This window comes from Symphalangus syndactylus, chromosome 3, assembly GCF_028878055.3.
Source record: "Symphalangus syndactylus isolate Jambi chromosome 3, NHGRI_mSymSyn1-v2.1_pri, whole genome shotgun sequence".
NCBI lineage: Eukaryota > Metazoa > Chordata > Mammalia > Primates > Hylobatidae > Symphalangus > Symphalangus syndactylus.
The window spans coordinates 149,473,793-149,487,147 of NC_072425.2; the positions used below are offsets into that span (position 1 = coordinate 149,473,793).

At 45.5% G+C, this 13,355-nt stretch overlaps 1 protein-coding gene across 9 annotated transcripts in view; it reads right to left on the minus strand.

Moving 5' to 3' along the window:
- OPCML (opioid binding protein/cell adhesion molecule like) overlaps positions 1-13,355 on the minus strand; it is a 1,146,349-nt gene that overhangs the window by 16,318 nt on the left and 1,116,676 nt on the right. For 4 of the 9 annotated variants that reach the window (XM_055273806.2, XM_063635682.1, XM_055273812.2 and 1 more), the window contains 4 exons: positions 5,982-6,119; positions 5,419-5,539; positions 4,838-4,989; positions 3,911-3,937 (listed from right to left, as the gene is read on the minus strand). In XM_055273806.2, the coding sequence (XP_055129781.1) occupies positions 3,911-3,937; positions 4,838-4,989; positions 5,419-5,539; positions 5,982-6,119 (438 nt within the window). The remainder of the gene's footprint in view (positions 1-3,910; positions 3,938-4,837; positions 4,990-5,418; positions 5,540-5,981; positions 6,120-13,355) is intronic. The other 5 variants (XM_063635683.1, XM_055273809.2, XM_063635684.1 and 2 more) reach the window with 3 other exon arrangements.

The following is a 13,355-nucleotide window of genomic DNA, read 5'->3' on the forward strand; positions in this document are numbered from 1 at the left end:
AGCCCAGACACTTAGAAAGCTGAAAGTAACCTGGGAGTTCATCTTGCTCTGCTTTTCTGTTTTACGCATGACTTAGGAACAGACAGCATCACAGTTTGTCTGTATCAGAGTCAGGACCGGAACCCCGTGTTCCTTGCTGCAAGCGTTGACCACCTTTACACATCGGGCCACTTTTCCAGCACCTGCAGTTGCCCGGGGCCAAGGAAAGTGGGTGGTCTAAAATGTGACTGTGAGTTGGCACTCTGCCTAGCTGACCACTTTGTCCTTGTGGCTCTGTGTGGGGAAGGCAACTGGTGTGATGAAGAAGCAGCATTTCATATCGGTGCCAACAGCTGATTCATCTTGGATGATCACCTACCAGGTTGTCACTCACACGTTTCTAGTCATTTCAGGTTTCAAACCACTCGCCAACCCATTGTATCCAGTTTTTGTCCTCTACATTCTTTCAAAATTGCTTATATCCCATTTTCCTTTGCTCTTTGCTTGTAGGTATGAAATATATAAAAGATGTAGTGTGAGAGAGGCACGCTGTGAAAGGATCACAGGGGCAGAGTCAAAGAGGGCTCTCAGAAAACAGCCTGACCATCTGTGAGAGTAAATACAAATGCATGCCTGCAGATGGGGACTGTGTGTTGGGGAAGTATGAGTATACGGGTTGCAAATCTGAAAATTGTCCTTTACAAGAATGCGTTCAGAAGTAGATAGAAGAAAGGAGAATTTGATGTAGGAGATGGGTCCAAGAAGACTAATTGCTGATATGAAGTTCCATTTGGAAAGTCACCATGTCCATGATGGGTTGCCAGGTCTTATGAGCTGGATTGCAATAGGAGCACAGCGATCCAGCATGGGAATGGGAGTACATCATCTCAAATCCCAGCACAAGCACTGATAAGCCAGGGTGTTTTGAGTTATCTGCCTAACCTCTCAATTTCCTCAAGTGTAAAATCAGGATAAATATAGTACTTACTTCATAGAGTCACTAAGGGTGATAAAAAAGGAAAAGCACTTAGTCTAGTGCCCTGTACACAGTAAATGGTTGGTAATAATTAGGCATAATTATGGGGGCATTCAGGACTAGGAAGAGCATCCCTGGCCAGGAGAAAGAGCAGGTCAACCAGACACTATCTGTCTGATCTTGTGCTGAAACTATTGCCACACAGTCATAGGATCAGAGAATTGTGCTTTGTAGGGACCACAGAAACAAAACATCTTATCCAAAATTCCTTCACTGATTAAAAATATAAAAAGACCCACTGAGATTGACCTGCCCAAAGCCATTCAGCCAGCGAGCAGCATAGGGTGAGACACATACTCCTTCCTCTATGCCATGGCATTTCAATTCCTGACAGCTAAATTGTGGCTGTGACCAATACGTTCTTTCCATCCCCACATACATTCACACATTCATTCATTCCACAAAGTTTTCCTGATGAGCTACTGTGTGTAGATCCTTGTATTAGGTCCTAGGGATTAAGCCAGGTATAGCCCCTATGTTCATGGAGCTTACAGGATAAAGAAGAAGAAATACTTTAAACAAACAAATTTTGAGATATTAAACAAAAACGAAATTACAACTAGAAGATAAAGTCTATAGAAACAAGGAATCTATCTGTTGAGTCACTGCTGTCTCCTGATCACATAGAACAGTGCCTGGATTGTAATAGGTCCTAAATGCACGTTTGCTAAATGAATGCTAGACAATGCCCTGAGTGCAGCAGTCAAAGGCACGGAATGAGTGGATGCAGAATGGGGGACTGGCCTGCTCAGAGAGGTCAGGAAAGTATTCCTTCAGGAAGGGATGCTGAATGCAAGTGTGTGCCAACAGGGTGAAGTGAGATAGGGTGGGCTATAGGGACCATGAATGCTGGTGAGGAAGGGCACAGGGGACTTTGGAGGAAAGAAAAGAAGTCCAGTTGAGCAGTGACTCTGGCAGGCATGTGGAGGGAAGAGAGGATAGCAAGGGGCATGTCACAATAAGTGTTGGCAGGTAGCAGTAGAAACACAACAGTATTCAGTGAGTCATGCCACTTTGGTGAACACTGTCTTATTGACAATTCACAGTGACACTCTCATGTCTGTAGGTCAGAAAATATCATCCTACTCAGCTGAGTAAACTCAGGCCTGTGGTTTTTGTTTGTGGTCAAATCCACACATCTAAACATAGCATTTATGGGATCCTTAATCTATACAACCTTATTTAATCCTGTCACCAGTCTTTTGAAGCAGGCGTTAATGTCCCAATAGCATATATGAGGGAAGGAAGGCTCAGCAAGTTTAAGTGAATTGGGATGTGAAGGCTGAATTGGGATGTAAATGTCTGCCTGTACTATGGGCTGAATCGCATCCCTCTACTACCGAATGTCTGTGTTGATGCTCTAACTCCCAGTATGTCTGTATTTGGAGGTGGCACCTATAGGGAAGTAATTAAGGTTAAATGAGGTCATAAAGGTGGGACCCTGATCCAATATAGTTACTGTCCTTATCAGAAGAGACACCAGAAAGCTCCCTCTCTCTCTTTTTCTATGAGAATTCAGAGGAGAAACCATGTGAGGACACAGCAGCTGTCTACAAGCCACGAGGTGAGCCCTCACAGGAGCCACCTTGGCAGAAACCTGCATCTTGGACTTCTAGCCTCCAGGACTTTGAGATAATAAACGTCTGTTGTTTAAGCCATCCCATCTGTGGTATTTTGTTATGGCAACACAAGCCAACTAAGACAGTTTTGGTATAACTAGTTGTTGTTATCTGCCATGACACAACTCTTTCTTAGTGAATGTCAGAGAGAGACAAGAGGGGCCATTGGGTTGTCAGTTCTGTGCCCTTGTCTGCATCACACTCCCTGCAACAGCAATCCCACCAACCATGGGGATAATGGCAAGTTGTGGCAGGGAAGTGACTCAATCCCACACTATCTTCTCAGTGTTGTTAAGACCAAGGCATGGGTGTTCCTGGTCACTGGGGTGCGGGCAGGACTATACGTCTGTGAGTGTCTTGGATCAAGAGCTGTGAGCAGTGATAGTTGAAGAGCTGATTTCAGGTCTAGAAAATTCTAATGTCATCTCTTTGCAAGTGAATGAGATTGACATCTTAGAACAATAGGGTTGAGGGTCTTCCAGTTCTCAAAGCAGAGCTGAGCACTAGCTACTGCTTCTTCTAAATGCCTCAGCGACCGTGTGAGAGCGTGTGTGAGTGCATGCATGTGTGTGCATGTTTCTCTTTGCTGATGCTCTGGGCAAATGCTCCAATACCTAATACAGGCCTCCATTTCCAGGTCTCATCCAGTATCTATTCATTAGCTAAGTGGCCTTCAGTGTTACCCAAGCTCTTCAGTCCTCCTTTCACTTATCTGTAAAATGAGGTTAATAACCTGCCTTGCACAGCCCTGACATGATGCCTAGAAACCAGTACACGTTTGTAAATAGCAGATATTCTCATCATGAATAATGATCCCAAGTGCTTTTATTTTAAAATAAAGTTTTTGGAATTAAACCACTAGCCCTGTTTGCCTTGGGCTAAAAGAAGAAAACATTCATAGTAGGGTGATGTCCCCACTGAGACAGTTATCTATTAATCCAGTTGGTCTCTGGGCTGGGTTGCTCTTGGTGCTGCTGTGTGCAGAAAAGCAGAATGAGCATTCTTTTCAAAGGTGACCAAGTATAAGGTTCTTGTTTTGGGGGCAAAAACCCCTTCCCCTGAAACCCATAAAGCTATTCCACAGAGTGCATGTGAAAGCCATCATATTCTACATGCTTATTATCTAAACTGTGTAAACCGAGCCCCTTGAGGTCTATCTACCTCAGAGACATAAATTACAGAGGTGAAGCAGGCAAGCCTATCTTTGAAGTAGGCTAAAACTCAAAGGCATAGGCATTCAGGCAGGCAGAGGTAGGAAGGAACATGCTGTACCCACCTGCCACTGCTGATGAGGGGCTTATTTCTAAGACACACACAGCACAATGCACACACAATGCAGAGAGAAAACAAAAGACATAGATCACACATTTCAGATGGTTGGTGGACAAAGTTTAGTTAATGTCAGTGCTGAAAGCTTGTGTCTGAGGTGCACGTGGAAACGTGGATACCTCTCTTCATCCTTCATCCTCTCATACTACTCATCGGATGTTTCCCTCTAATCAAACCTCAGCAAATAAACCAATACATATGCACATAAAGTATCACAACAAGCTGGCCCTGGCCCATGGTGTGAAGTGTTGCAGAAGGATATGGATGCGGCAGTGTGGGAAAATGGAGTTAGGGAGACATATGGGCTTTAAAGGAGGTCAGTCCTGGCTCCCAAGCCTTCTCCACCCATATGGGAGGGAAAGACCTTCAGAGAGGGTTTGCTGCTCCAGTTGTGGATAGAGCAGCCACCTGATAAGGTCTCAGACTGCTACTCCATTCCTCCCCATGGATGAGAATATGAAATGCAAGCAACATGAGAATCATGATGGAAGCAGTTGACTTGGTTTAAAGCAACAAATATCACCCCCAGAATCAGAGACTCCAACTACAGAAGGCATCTTAAAATTGTACAGTTGAATTGACCCATGGTTCTATCTTCTTTATACAAACACCATTCTACCTGATTCACAGTTTGGTTTACTGCTATTGTAAGGGCAATCTTTGCCTTTTAATGACCATGAGATATCAATTACCGTGTAACTATCTCTGCATGGCATGCTAGGGGAATGGCAGGGAGAAGTATGTCTTATCTACAGGTGGTGGGTTGAGCAGGATGGATGGACACAGGCCAAGCAGATCGCAACTTCCTCCCTCCTGGGTCCCTCAAGCTTCCCCATGTGGCTGAGCCCACTGCATCCAGGCTTCCAGCACTCACCATACAATGTGATGCTGGCATTGGTGTTCCCAAGCTTGTTTGTGGCCACACAAGTATAGTTCCCATAATCCTTTTCTGAAACATTGAAGAAAGTCAGAGTGGACATGCGGCCTTTGTTTTCAATCCTCATTCCATCCAGGCCAGTGGCTAACCTGCAAGAGGGAAGACATTGCCATCAATTCATTCTACAAAGAGGCCCTCCTCCTCAGAAAACTCTTTTCTCCAACTAACCCCGTCCCTCAAACTCAAACCCTAAGAACTTCAGTATCCAACAGGAGGAGAAGGGAAAGGATGCTCTTGCCCAACAAAATAAATGTACTGGCTTCTAATTCCTAATGACTGACATGTCTACAACCAGTCTCAGATTCAGAATCATGGTCAGTTCATTTTCTTCACTTCCCAGCCTCCTCCATTTTTTTTCTGGTTGTAAAAGGAGACTTTGTTACAAAAGAGGGCATAATGCATTTCTGTTTTGCCTTATCTTTCCCCTTTTCTTCATCCTCATCCTTCTCCCATCAGCTCTGATGGGGATAGGCCATCGGCTCTGCTTCAGAACTGTCCAGGCATCATTTAAAAGGTACCTGGTATCTTCCTTGAACCACTGAAATTCAGCCATGGGGACTGCAGAGACTTCACAGCTCAGGATGCCCTTCTGACCGACTGAAACGCCAGTGTTCTTGGCTTTTGAGATATAGGGAGGATCTGTGGGAAACACACACACACACATGCACAAGCATGCACGCACGCACACACAGAGTGATTTCATGAAAGAGATGAAGGGCACATCCAGCCATTTGCTATGTAAATGGATTTCTTGTGACAACCCTGTTTCCCAGTGAAATAATCATTTATTTCGGGAAAAATAACTTGCTTGAAGATATTACATTGACCCCAACCCCTTTTTCAGGCCTCCAAACCCATTCTCAGTTAACAATTCTCTCCATTTGCTGAAAACTCTGGCAGTCACTGGAAGCCTCCAGGGACAAATGGCATGGAGGCCATGGTGGGCAAAGCCATCTGATGAAGTATTTTCCTGTTGGCAGCAACTTGGGTCCTTTGGAAAATGGAACTGTCATTACCAGATTGTCCACCTACTCCCTGTGCCGTCTTTTCCCCAGAACCCCCTGGCTGCAGGTCCACTCACAGTTTACAGTGATTTTTACTTTCCGCACATCGGGCGCAGCGACATCGTTCAACGCGCTGCATTCGTACTCCCCGGACTGGTCTCGCTTGATGTCAGAGATCTCCAGGTACTCATCCTCACTTACAAAGCCCTGGCCTTCTGGGAAGAAAGAAGCAGACAGGAAACAGTCAGGAAACCGTGTAACCAGGGACAGAACCATATTCACATCTAGAGATTGTAGGAGGAGGAAGAGAAAAAGCCATCAGAATGGAGGAGGACACCAAGTCAAAGACACAGGGCATCATGTTGCTTAAAAGATACAGCAACCGAAGAAAGAAATTCTTGGCTTGAGTCTTGCATCAATGTATTTTCAGTCAAGTCACTTAACGTTTTTAGAGCATTTGGTAAGAAAATATGTCATTATTTTTCTTATATGATTATTGTGATAATTAACTCAGAGATGACATGATAAATACTTCAGTGCATTGCCAAACCGATATTTTAAAAAGAATTGTCATGATCAATAATATAATAAAACTATGGAATAACTTTAGGGTATGTTACTGTGCAGCACATCTTAATTTTTCATTATGTAGAAATGTGTTTGTATGCAGAATACAAACTACTACTTGGAGAACGAATAAGTAAGCATTCTACCCTTTAATATAAATAAATGAAAAGTAGTTGGTTTTGTTTCCACCTGTGTTGGAGAAGATAGAGTGAGAATGAATGAACGAGGAAGGACCCCACGATGGCTTTGTAATAGGTGCTCAATAAGCATTGGCCAACACAAATGTGATAGCCCCAAATGCTGGATCTGTGGTTGCCAGAATAGCCTAGTGGATTTAATACTCAATTTGGTGGTGCTCCCTGGAGGATTCATTCTCAGGTACTTGTGAAACTTGTCATTCATAATTCAAAATATTATGGGCTGCAAAATTTATATTGCTTTTATGCCACCATTACAGGTTCTTGCAACAGTCTGGCCTCACCACCTTACCCCTTATCTTACTCCCTGTGGTTCAGTGCAAAGACAACAGACCCTCTGTCTTCCATCACAGATGTTCTGAGTTCTGTCAAAACACTGAGATCCCATCAAAACCAAGATAAAGCCCAAGGATAAGGCACAGCTATTTGCATTTCTTATAGGCCTGCAGTCCTGAGGGCCACAGTAGTTTTCAGGGCAACAAAAATGTTAGCTTTCGCCACAACCTTGTGAAAGCATGTTCTAATCCAATGGGTTTGGGTCCACCATGGGTGTGAAGCAGGAAGGTGTCTGTGGAGGGGGTGGGCCAGTGTGTAGGGCATAGGGTGTGGGGCAGGAACGTGTCTGTGGAGGTGGGATGGTGTGCAAGTGTATGGGGTGGGCAGCAGGAAGGTGGAAGGTGGGGAGAGTGTGTAGGGTGTAGGGTGTGCAGCAGGAATGTGTCTGTGGAGATGGGCTGGTGTCCAGGGTATAGGGTGGGCAGCAGGAAGGTGGAGGGGATGGGCCAGTGTGCAGGGTGTAGGGTAGACAGCAGGAAGGTGGAGGGAGTGGGCCGCTGTGCAGGGTATAAGGTGTGCAGCAGGAAGGTGTCTGTGGAGGTGGGCCAGTGTGCAGGGTGTAAGTTGTGCAGCAGGAAGGTGGAGGAGGCGGGCTAGTGTGTAGTGTGTAAGGTGTGCAGCAGTAAGGGTCTGTGGAGGTGGTCTGGGGTACAGGGGGTAAGGAGGCAGGTACTTAGGTGCCCTGACTCTGCTCCAAAATAAGCCTTGGGGGCTTCCACCACCCTCCTACCCGTTTCACCAGACCCTGTGCTTTCTGGCTCTTGCTGTCTTCCCTGCCTCCATGTCCTACCCCAGGTCATGCCCACCCAGGGAGTACCATCAGTCTCTGGATACTGGCTACCAATCATCTATTTATAGAAATGTCACTGCAAATCAGCACCATTCTGTTAGTCCAATCTGTGCAATTCCACGGAGGAAATAATGCACTGGCTAGTGAGAGCAATCCATTTGCCCGGCTACCCTCCGCAAACCTTGTCCTGGTGACAGGGTCCCAAAATGTACCCACAGATGTGAGGTTCAGAGTCATTGGGAAGTCTGGGTGAACCCACATAAGGAGTGGCTGAAGGGTGCAGGGTAGAAGATCCCCAGAGTGAAGAAATGGTGTCTGAAACAGCGACCCACACACTCCCAGCCTAGGATCTGAGTGTCTCTCCTGAATGATGCTGCTCGCCCCACATGGTCCCAGGCACCAGATGGGAACTTAGACAGTTTCAAGGAAGAAACTCCAGAGCATGGGTCACCTGGGTCTGGGTTAAGCCGGCATTTGCTGGATGGTGCTGCTGGATCAAAAGCCTCTACCACAGCAGACATAATGATCTAGATTGTATACTAACTCTTCAAGGTGCGTTACGGTTATGCAAACACTTTCTTGCCCTACTCCCTTTATTTCTCTATAGGCTAACAGAATATCATAATGAAAGGGATTCTGAGGTTACTTTTTAAATGAAATTTAACAAAGAAGAATTAGTTGATCAATCTAAGCATTTTTAAGGATTAAACAACAATGGAATCAAACACATCAAAATGACGTTCCAGACTCACCTCACCATTTTTTTTTTTTTCTGAAAGAAATAAATGTGGTAGGATGAGATGCCTGGATTTCTACTACTATGACTCCATTATTTTTTCAAAATGTACCACAGAGGATTTTGCCGTGGGTAATTAAATTGCATTGCATTTAACCAAACACATGAGATACCTGCTGAAGGCCTGGCTGGAGTCTCAGGCAGGGTCAGTGTTCCCCTTTCCTCAGAAAGAAGAAAGACCCGGATCACGCTGCTTGATGGACCTCAGCCAGATGCCTTAAATGCTCCAGATAAAGTGAGATCCACGAAGGCCAGTGGACTTAGAAATGTTGACCTACACATAGGGAGGGGATGGCTTCACAGAATGGGGAGGCACGTGTGCATTTGCATGGGTAAGACAGATCCTGCACCCTTCCAGCAGAATTACCAGATGACATGGCAATCCCTCTGGAATGTGGGATTTCTTTCCACTGTCTATGATGCTGTTTTTATGGGACCAGTTATGCAACAGCAGAAATGGAAGGAAGGAAGAAAAAGTGCATTTCATGTAAAATGGGGATCGTTATAATACTACCTCATTAAGTGAGAAAATGAATTTTGTCAAGTTTGTACAATAAAGTAAGTGCTTCTCAGATTTTAATTTGCATATAAATTCTTTAGAGTTTTTTTTTTTTTAATATAGATTCTGATTCAGTAGGTCTGGAGTGGGGTCTGGGATTCCACGTTTCTGACACATGCCCAGGGGCTGCCTCCACGGCTGGGCCAGGGCCCCCACCCTGAGCAGTAAAGCTGTGATGCACCGTTCCGCGCTGTTCATGGGCTCTCTCCCACCCACACACGTGAAGTCTTCTAGGGTCAGCGTGTTAGGAAAATATACTAAGAGCACCTCAGGCTGAGACCCTTGTGGAGCCTGCCCCTCCAAGGACTCACTGTTCTTGGAATTTAGGGCTGAGTAGGCTGCTAAATTGAGGCTGAGAATCAGGACGCATGGATTCTTCATGATCTTCTCACAAAACATGCATCCTCACCGAAACATGTTTCTTTGTTGAAAAAGGGAAAATGTTGTTGAAACTTCTCTCCATCTCAGACTCAGTGAAGGTGACTTACATGTTATTTTCTTAACTATTTTGAATGCTGGGTGAAATTTTTAAAGCAGAATGAATCTAGGTTGCTACATGCCTGGAGACCTAGGAAGCTGTAGGGCTGCCCTCTCCAGTTCTGGTTGCAATGTAAAATTCTGATTCCATGCTGCAGATAATGGGGCAGAAGCCAATCAATGTTTTAATCCTCTTTACTAGCTGCCAGGAAACCAAATTGCTGACTATGAGTTAAAGGAAGGAAAATGGGCAGGGAGAAACAGATGAGGGAGGAACAGGATAGGATAGGAAGGAGAGGGAGGAGGAGGAAGGAAAGACAGACAGAGGTGGGGCAAGCAAGATGGCCTGTGAGCCATTGGAAAGATTCTGAAAACATGTTCACCAAGGACTTTTTTAAAAAGGCTGTAAGACTGCAATATTTTCCTTGTCAAACAGGAACTGAAAGTCTGCTCAACCATTTTGCTTTATAGCGAAATGTCCTGTAGTAAGACAATAACCTAGAGGCATTATGAACCGGCTCTAAGCACTCCAGCATCCCAATATAACATGGTTGGAAGCAACAGAAAGCAGATTCTGAATCACTGGCAGAAATACATAAAAACTGAGGCTGTTTCCATGGAAAGAGTGCTTTAAAGAAGATGCGTTCAATTCACCGCATTAGCAAAATTAAGATCTGCAAAAAAACAAATGAGGCCATTCATCCAGGGATGTGGGGGTCGTTGCCTCAGATGCAGGATGCATGCTCGGGGATAGGATGAGCAAAAGCCTCAGGGTTCTGTGGATCTGAGGGGACTTCTTCAGTACGGACACACATTCCAATAGCACAGTCACAGAATACAAAGAGCACAAAACATCCACAAGCAGGGTCTGTTCTGCTAGAAATGGAGGAACAGACAGAAAAGCAACTTGGGGGAGAAGGACCACTGGCTGGTCTGCTGGCTCTGACCTCACTGCACTTATTCTGCTCACATCTAGGATGAGTGAGGTGTTGCGTCAGACGCTGTGGTGAGGGAATGGGGGCAGAGACAATATGGAAAACAAGGACCTTCACCTTGCGTAGTCTGCAATCTCATGGGTCAGGACTCAAAGCAGTTTATATTTTTCTGTATCTTAGGCTCAGTTTTTTAGTTCTTCATCATTTCTAGATCGCTCAGGTAAGGTGTAGTCAGTCAAAAAGATTTATTAGAGCTGAAAGAAACCTAAGTATTTGGGGATGAAAAATATCAAACAGGAAATCCAGAGCAAAATATGGAGGCTTCCTGACCTACTTCTCTCTTCTTTCTCCCTTTATGTCCTTTTGTGCCAGCGATATCTCAGCCATTATTCTTGCATCCAGTTTTCCTGTTCATTGCCTCAGCCAATTCCTTAGAGTTATAAAGTTAAAAGAACCATGAGGGGTCAAAGATTTTAGCCTTCCACTTTTTTGGATTATACAAGGTCCCGACAGAATATCTTGTCTTCTCTCTGAATACCTCTGGGGACAATCTTAGGAGGTGAAGATAGGGTTTGGCAGTGTCCCCACCCAAATCTCACCTTGAATTGTAATTATCCCCACATGTCAAGGGCGGGGCCAGGTGGAAATCATTGAATCATGGGCGCAGTTCCCCCATACTGTACTCTTGGTAGTGAAGAAGTCTTATGAGATCTGGTGGGTTTATAAATAGGAGTTCCCCTGCACAAGCTTCTTACCTGCTGCCATGTAAGATGTCCCTTGCTCTTCCACTATGACTGTGAGGCTTCCCCAGCCATGTAGAACTGTGAGTCAATTAAACCTTTTTGCTGGCCGGGCGCGGTGGCTCACGCTTGTAATCCCAGCACTTTGGGAGGCCGAGGCGGGCGGATCACGAGGTCAGGAGATCGAGACCACGGTGAAACCCCGTCTCTACTAAAAAATACAAAAAATTAGCCGGGCGCGGTGGCGGGCGCCTGTAGTCCCAGCTACTCGGAGGCTGAGGCAGGAGAATGGCGTGAACCCGGGAGGCGGAGCTTGCAGTGAGCCGAGATCGCGCCACTGCACTCCAGCCCGGGCGACAGAGCGAGACTCTGTCTCAAAAAAAAAAAAAAAAAAAAAAAAAAAAAAAAAAAAAAAAAAAAAAACCTTTTTGCTTTATAAATTACCCAGTCTCAGGTATGTCTTTTTTAGCAGCATAAGAACAAACTAAAACAGGTGACCTATCCCTTTGTTGGTCTATTCACAGTATGCAAAAACAAAAACAAAACAAAACAAACAAAAAAACCAACTTGGTATTGAGGCAGTCTCCATCTGGTTTCTCCATTTGGAGTGATTAAAAATCACCTCTAAGCATCCCCACCCTGACTGTCCTTCTAGGTTTGCTGTCTACGGCATGGCTCTACCTGCAGAAGCTGCGCTGAGATAAAATGTCAGCACCTGCTGCAGCATATACCAGACCTGCCAGGAAGTAACACACAGAGGAACATTTCTGGGGGCTTGTGCCACCAAGGAAAAGAACAACAGGAGATTACAGCAGTGAGGAGGATCTAGGGTTTCAGGAGGCAGCCACACAGGGAGGACAAGGTGTGGGGAAGGGGAAGTGGGAGGAGCAAGAAAGCAAGAGGGAAATGAGCTGCCAGAAGGAAGCCAGTGGGAATGGGCAGAGGGTGGCCACCCAGGGGTCTTTTTGGCTCACATGGTTGGGTTTCTGGGAAAACAAGAAAAGGAGTTTCCCTGCTGCCCAGCAAGAGAGACTATTACAGATGATCCTGATCAATACTGAATTTGCAAAGTTGGAATCAAATGTCCAGGTGATTGACGATCAAATGCATGCCTCTGGCCTATAAGGCCACAACTAGGCTGCCTGAACCATCTTAGAAACAAGCATTTTACCCACTCTCAAAAGCTAGGTCGCAATTCAAGCTGTCAAGGAACACAGATTTTACTTCTGTAAGGGAAGAACCATGTTTGTAAATATCTACTAGACATCCCGTCATGGACATCTGGAGCAAGATAGACCGCGGGAAGGAGCTAAGGCTGTCTGAAACTGCCTCCTCCCCACTGCTTCTTGTCCTTGATGTGTGCAGGGAAAGGTACAGACCGTCAAAAGTTCCTAAGGAGACATGTGCCTGAATCCTATCACTCATCTTTCTTTCCCTCCAGGATTTTGGCTAATAGAACATAATCACAAAACTGAGCTATGAGCAGATCAAAACATCAGCTGGACTACAATCCCCACTTGGGATCCAAGGCTGACATGAGGTTCTTGCGTTTCTCTCTGAGGATTAGAGACAGTGGGGCTTGCACAGTAGAATGCTTGACTTTAGTACTCAGTCACAGGCTCAAAGCGGCCCCGAGAAGACGAGCTGTGTCGCAATGCAGAGTCTGGGGTAGGGAGGACGCCAGACCCAGGTAGCAGGCCAGGGAGGGGATGGAGACACAGGAGTGATGCCCTCACTTCTAGACGGCAGCCTTATGTCTTCTTAACTAGGCCCAATAAATGCCCGAGCAACCACTTTACCACGATGTTGGCCACCCGCCTCCCATGGGGGAGGCAGAGTGGACAGGGTGGAGGAAAGCTGCCCTCTAGAAACCTGTGAGGGTTATGAATAGGACTTCTCCTTTTATCCTAGAGATCTGCTGGCATCCTTCTCCATCACATACCTCCTGATGTGAGAGCCCCCTTCTTTTGAAGGATACACATCGGAAACATGCTTGAATTTGGAATTACAGTAAAGTTTTAGCATTTGGGACCCAGTATGGCTCATATAACCTG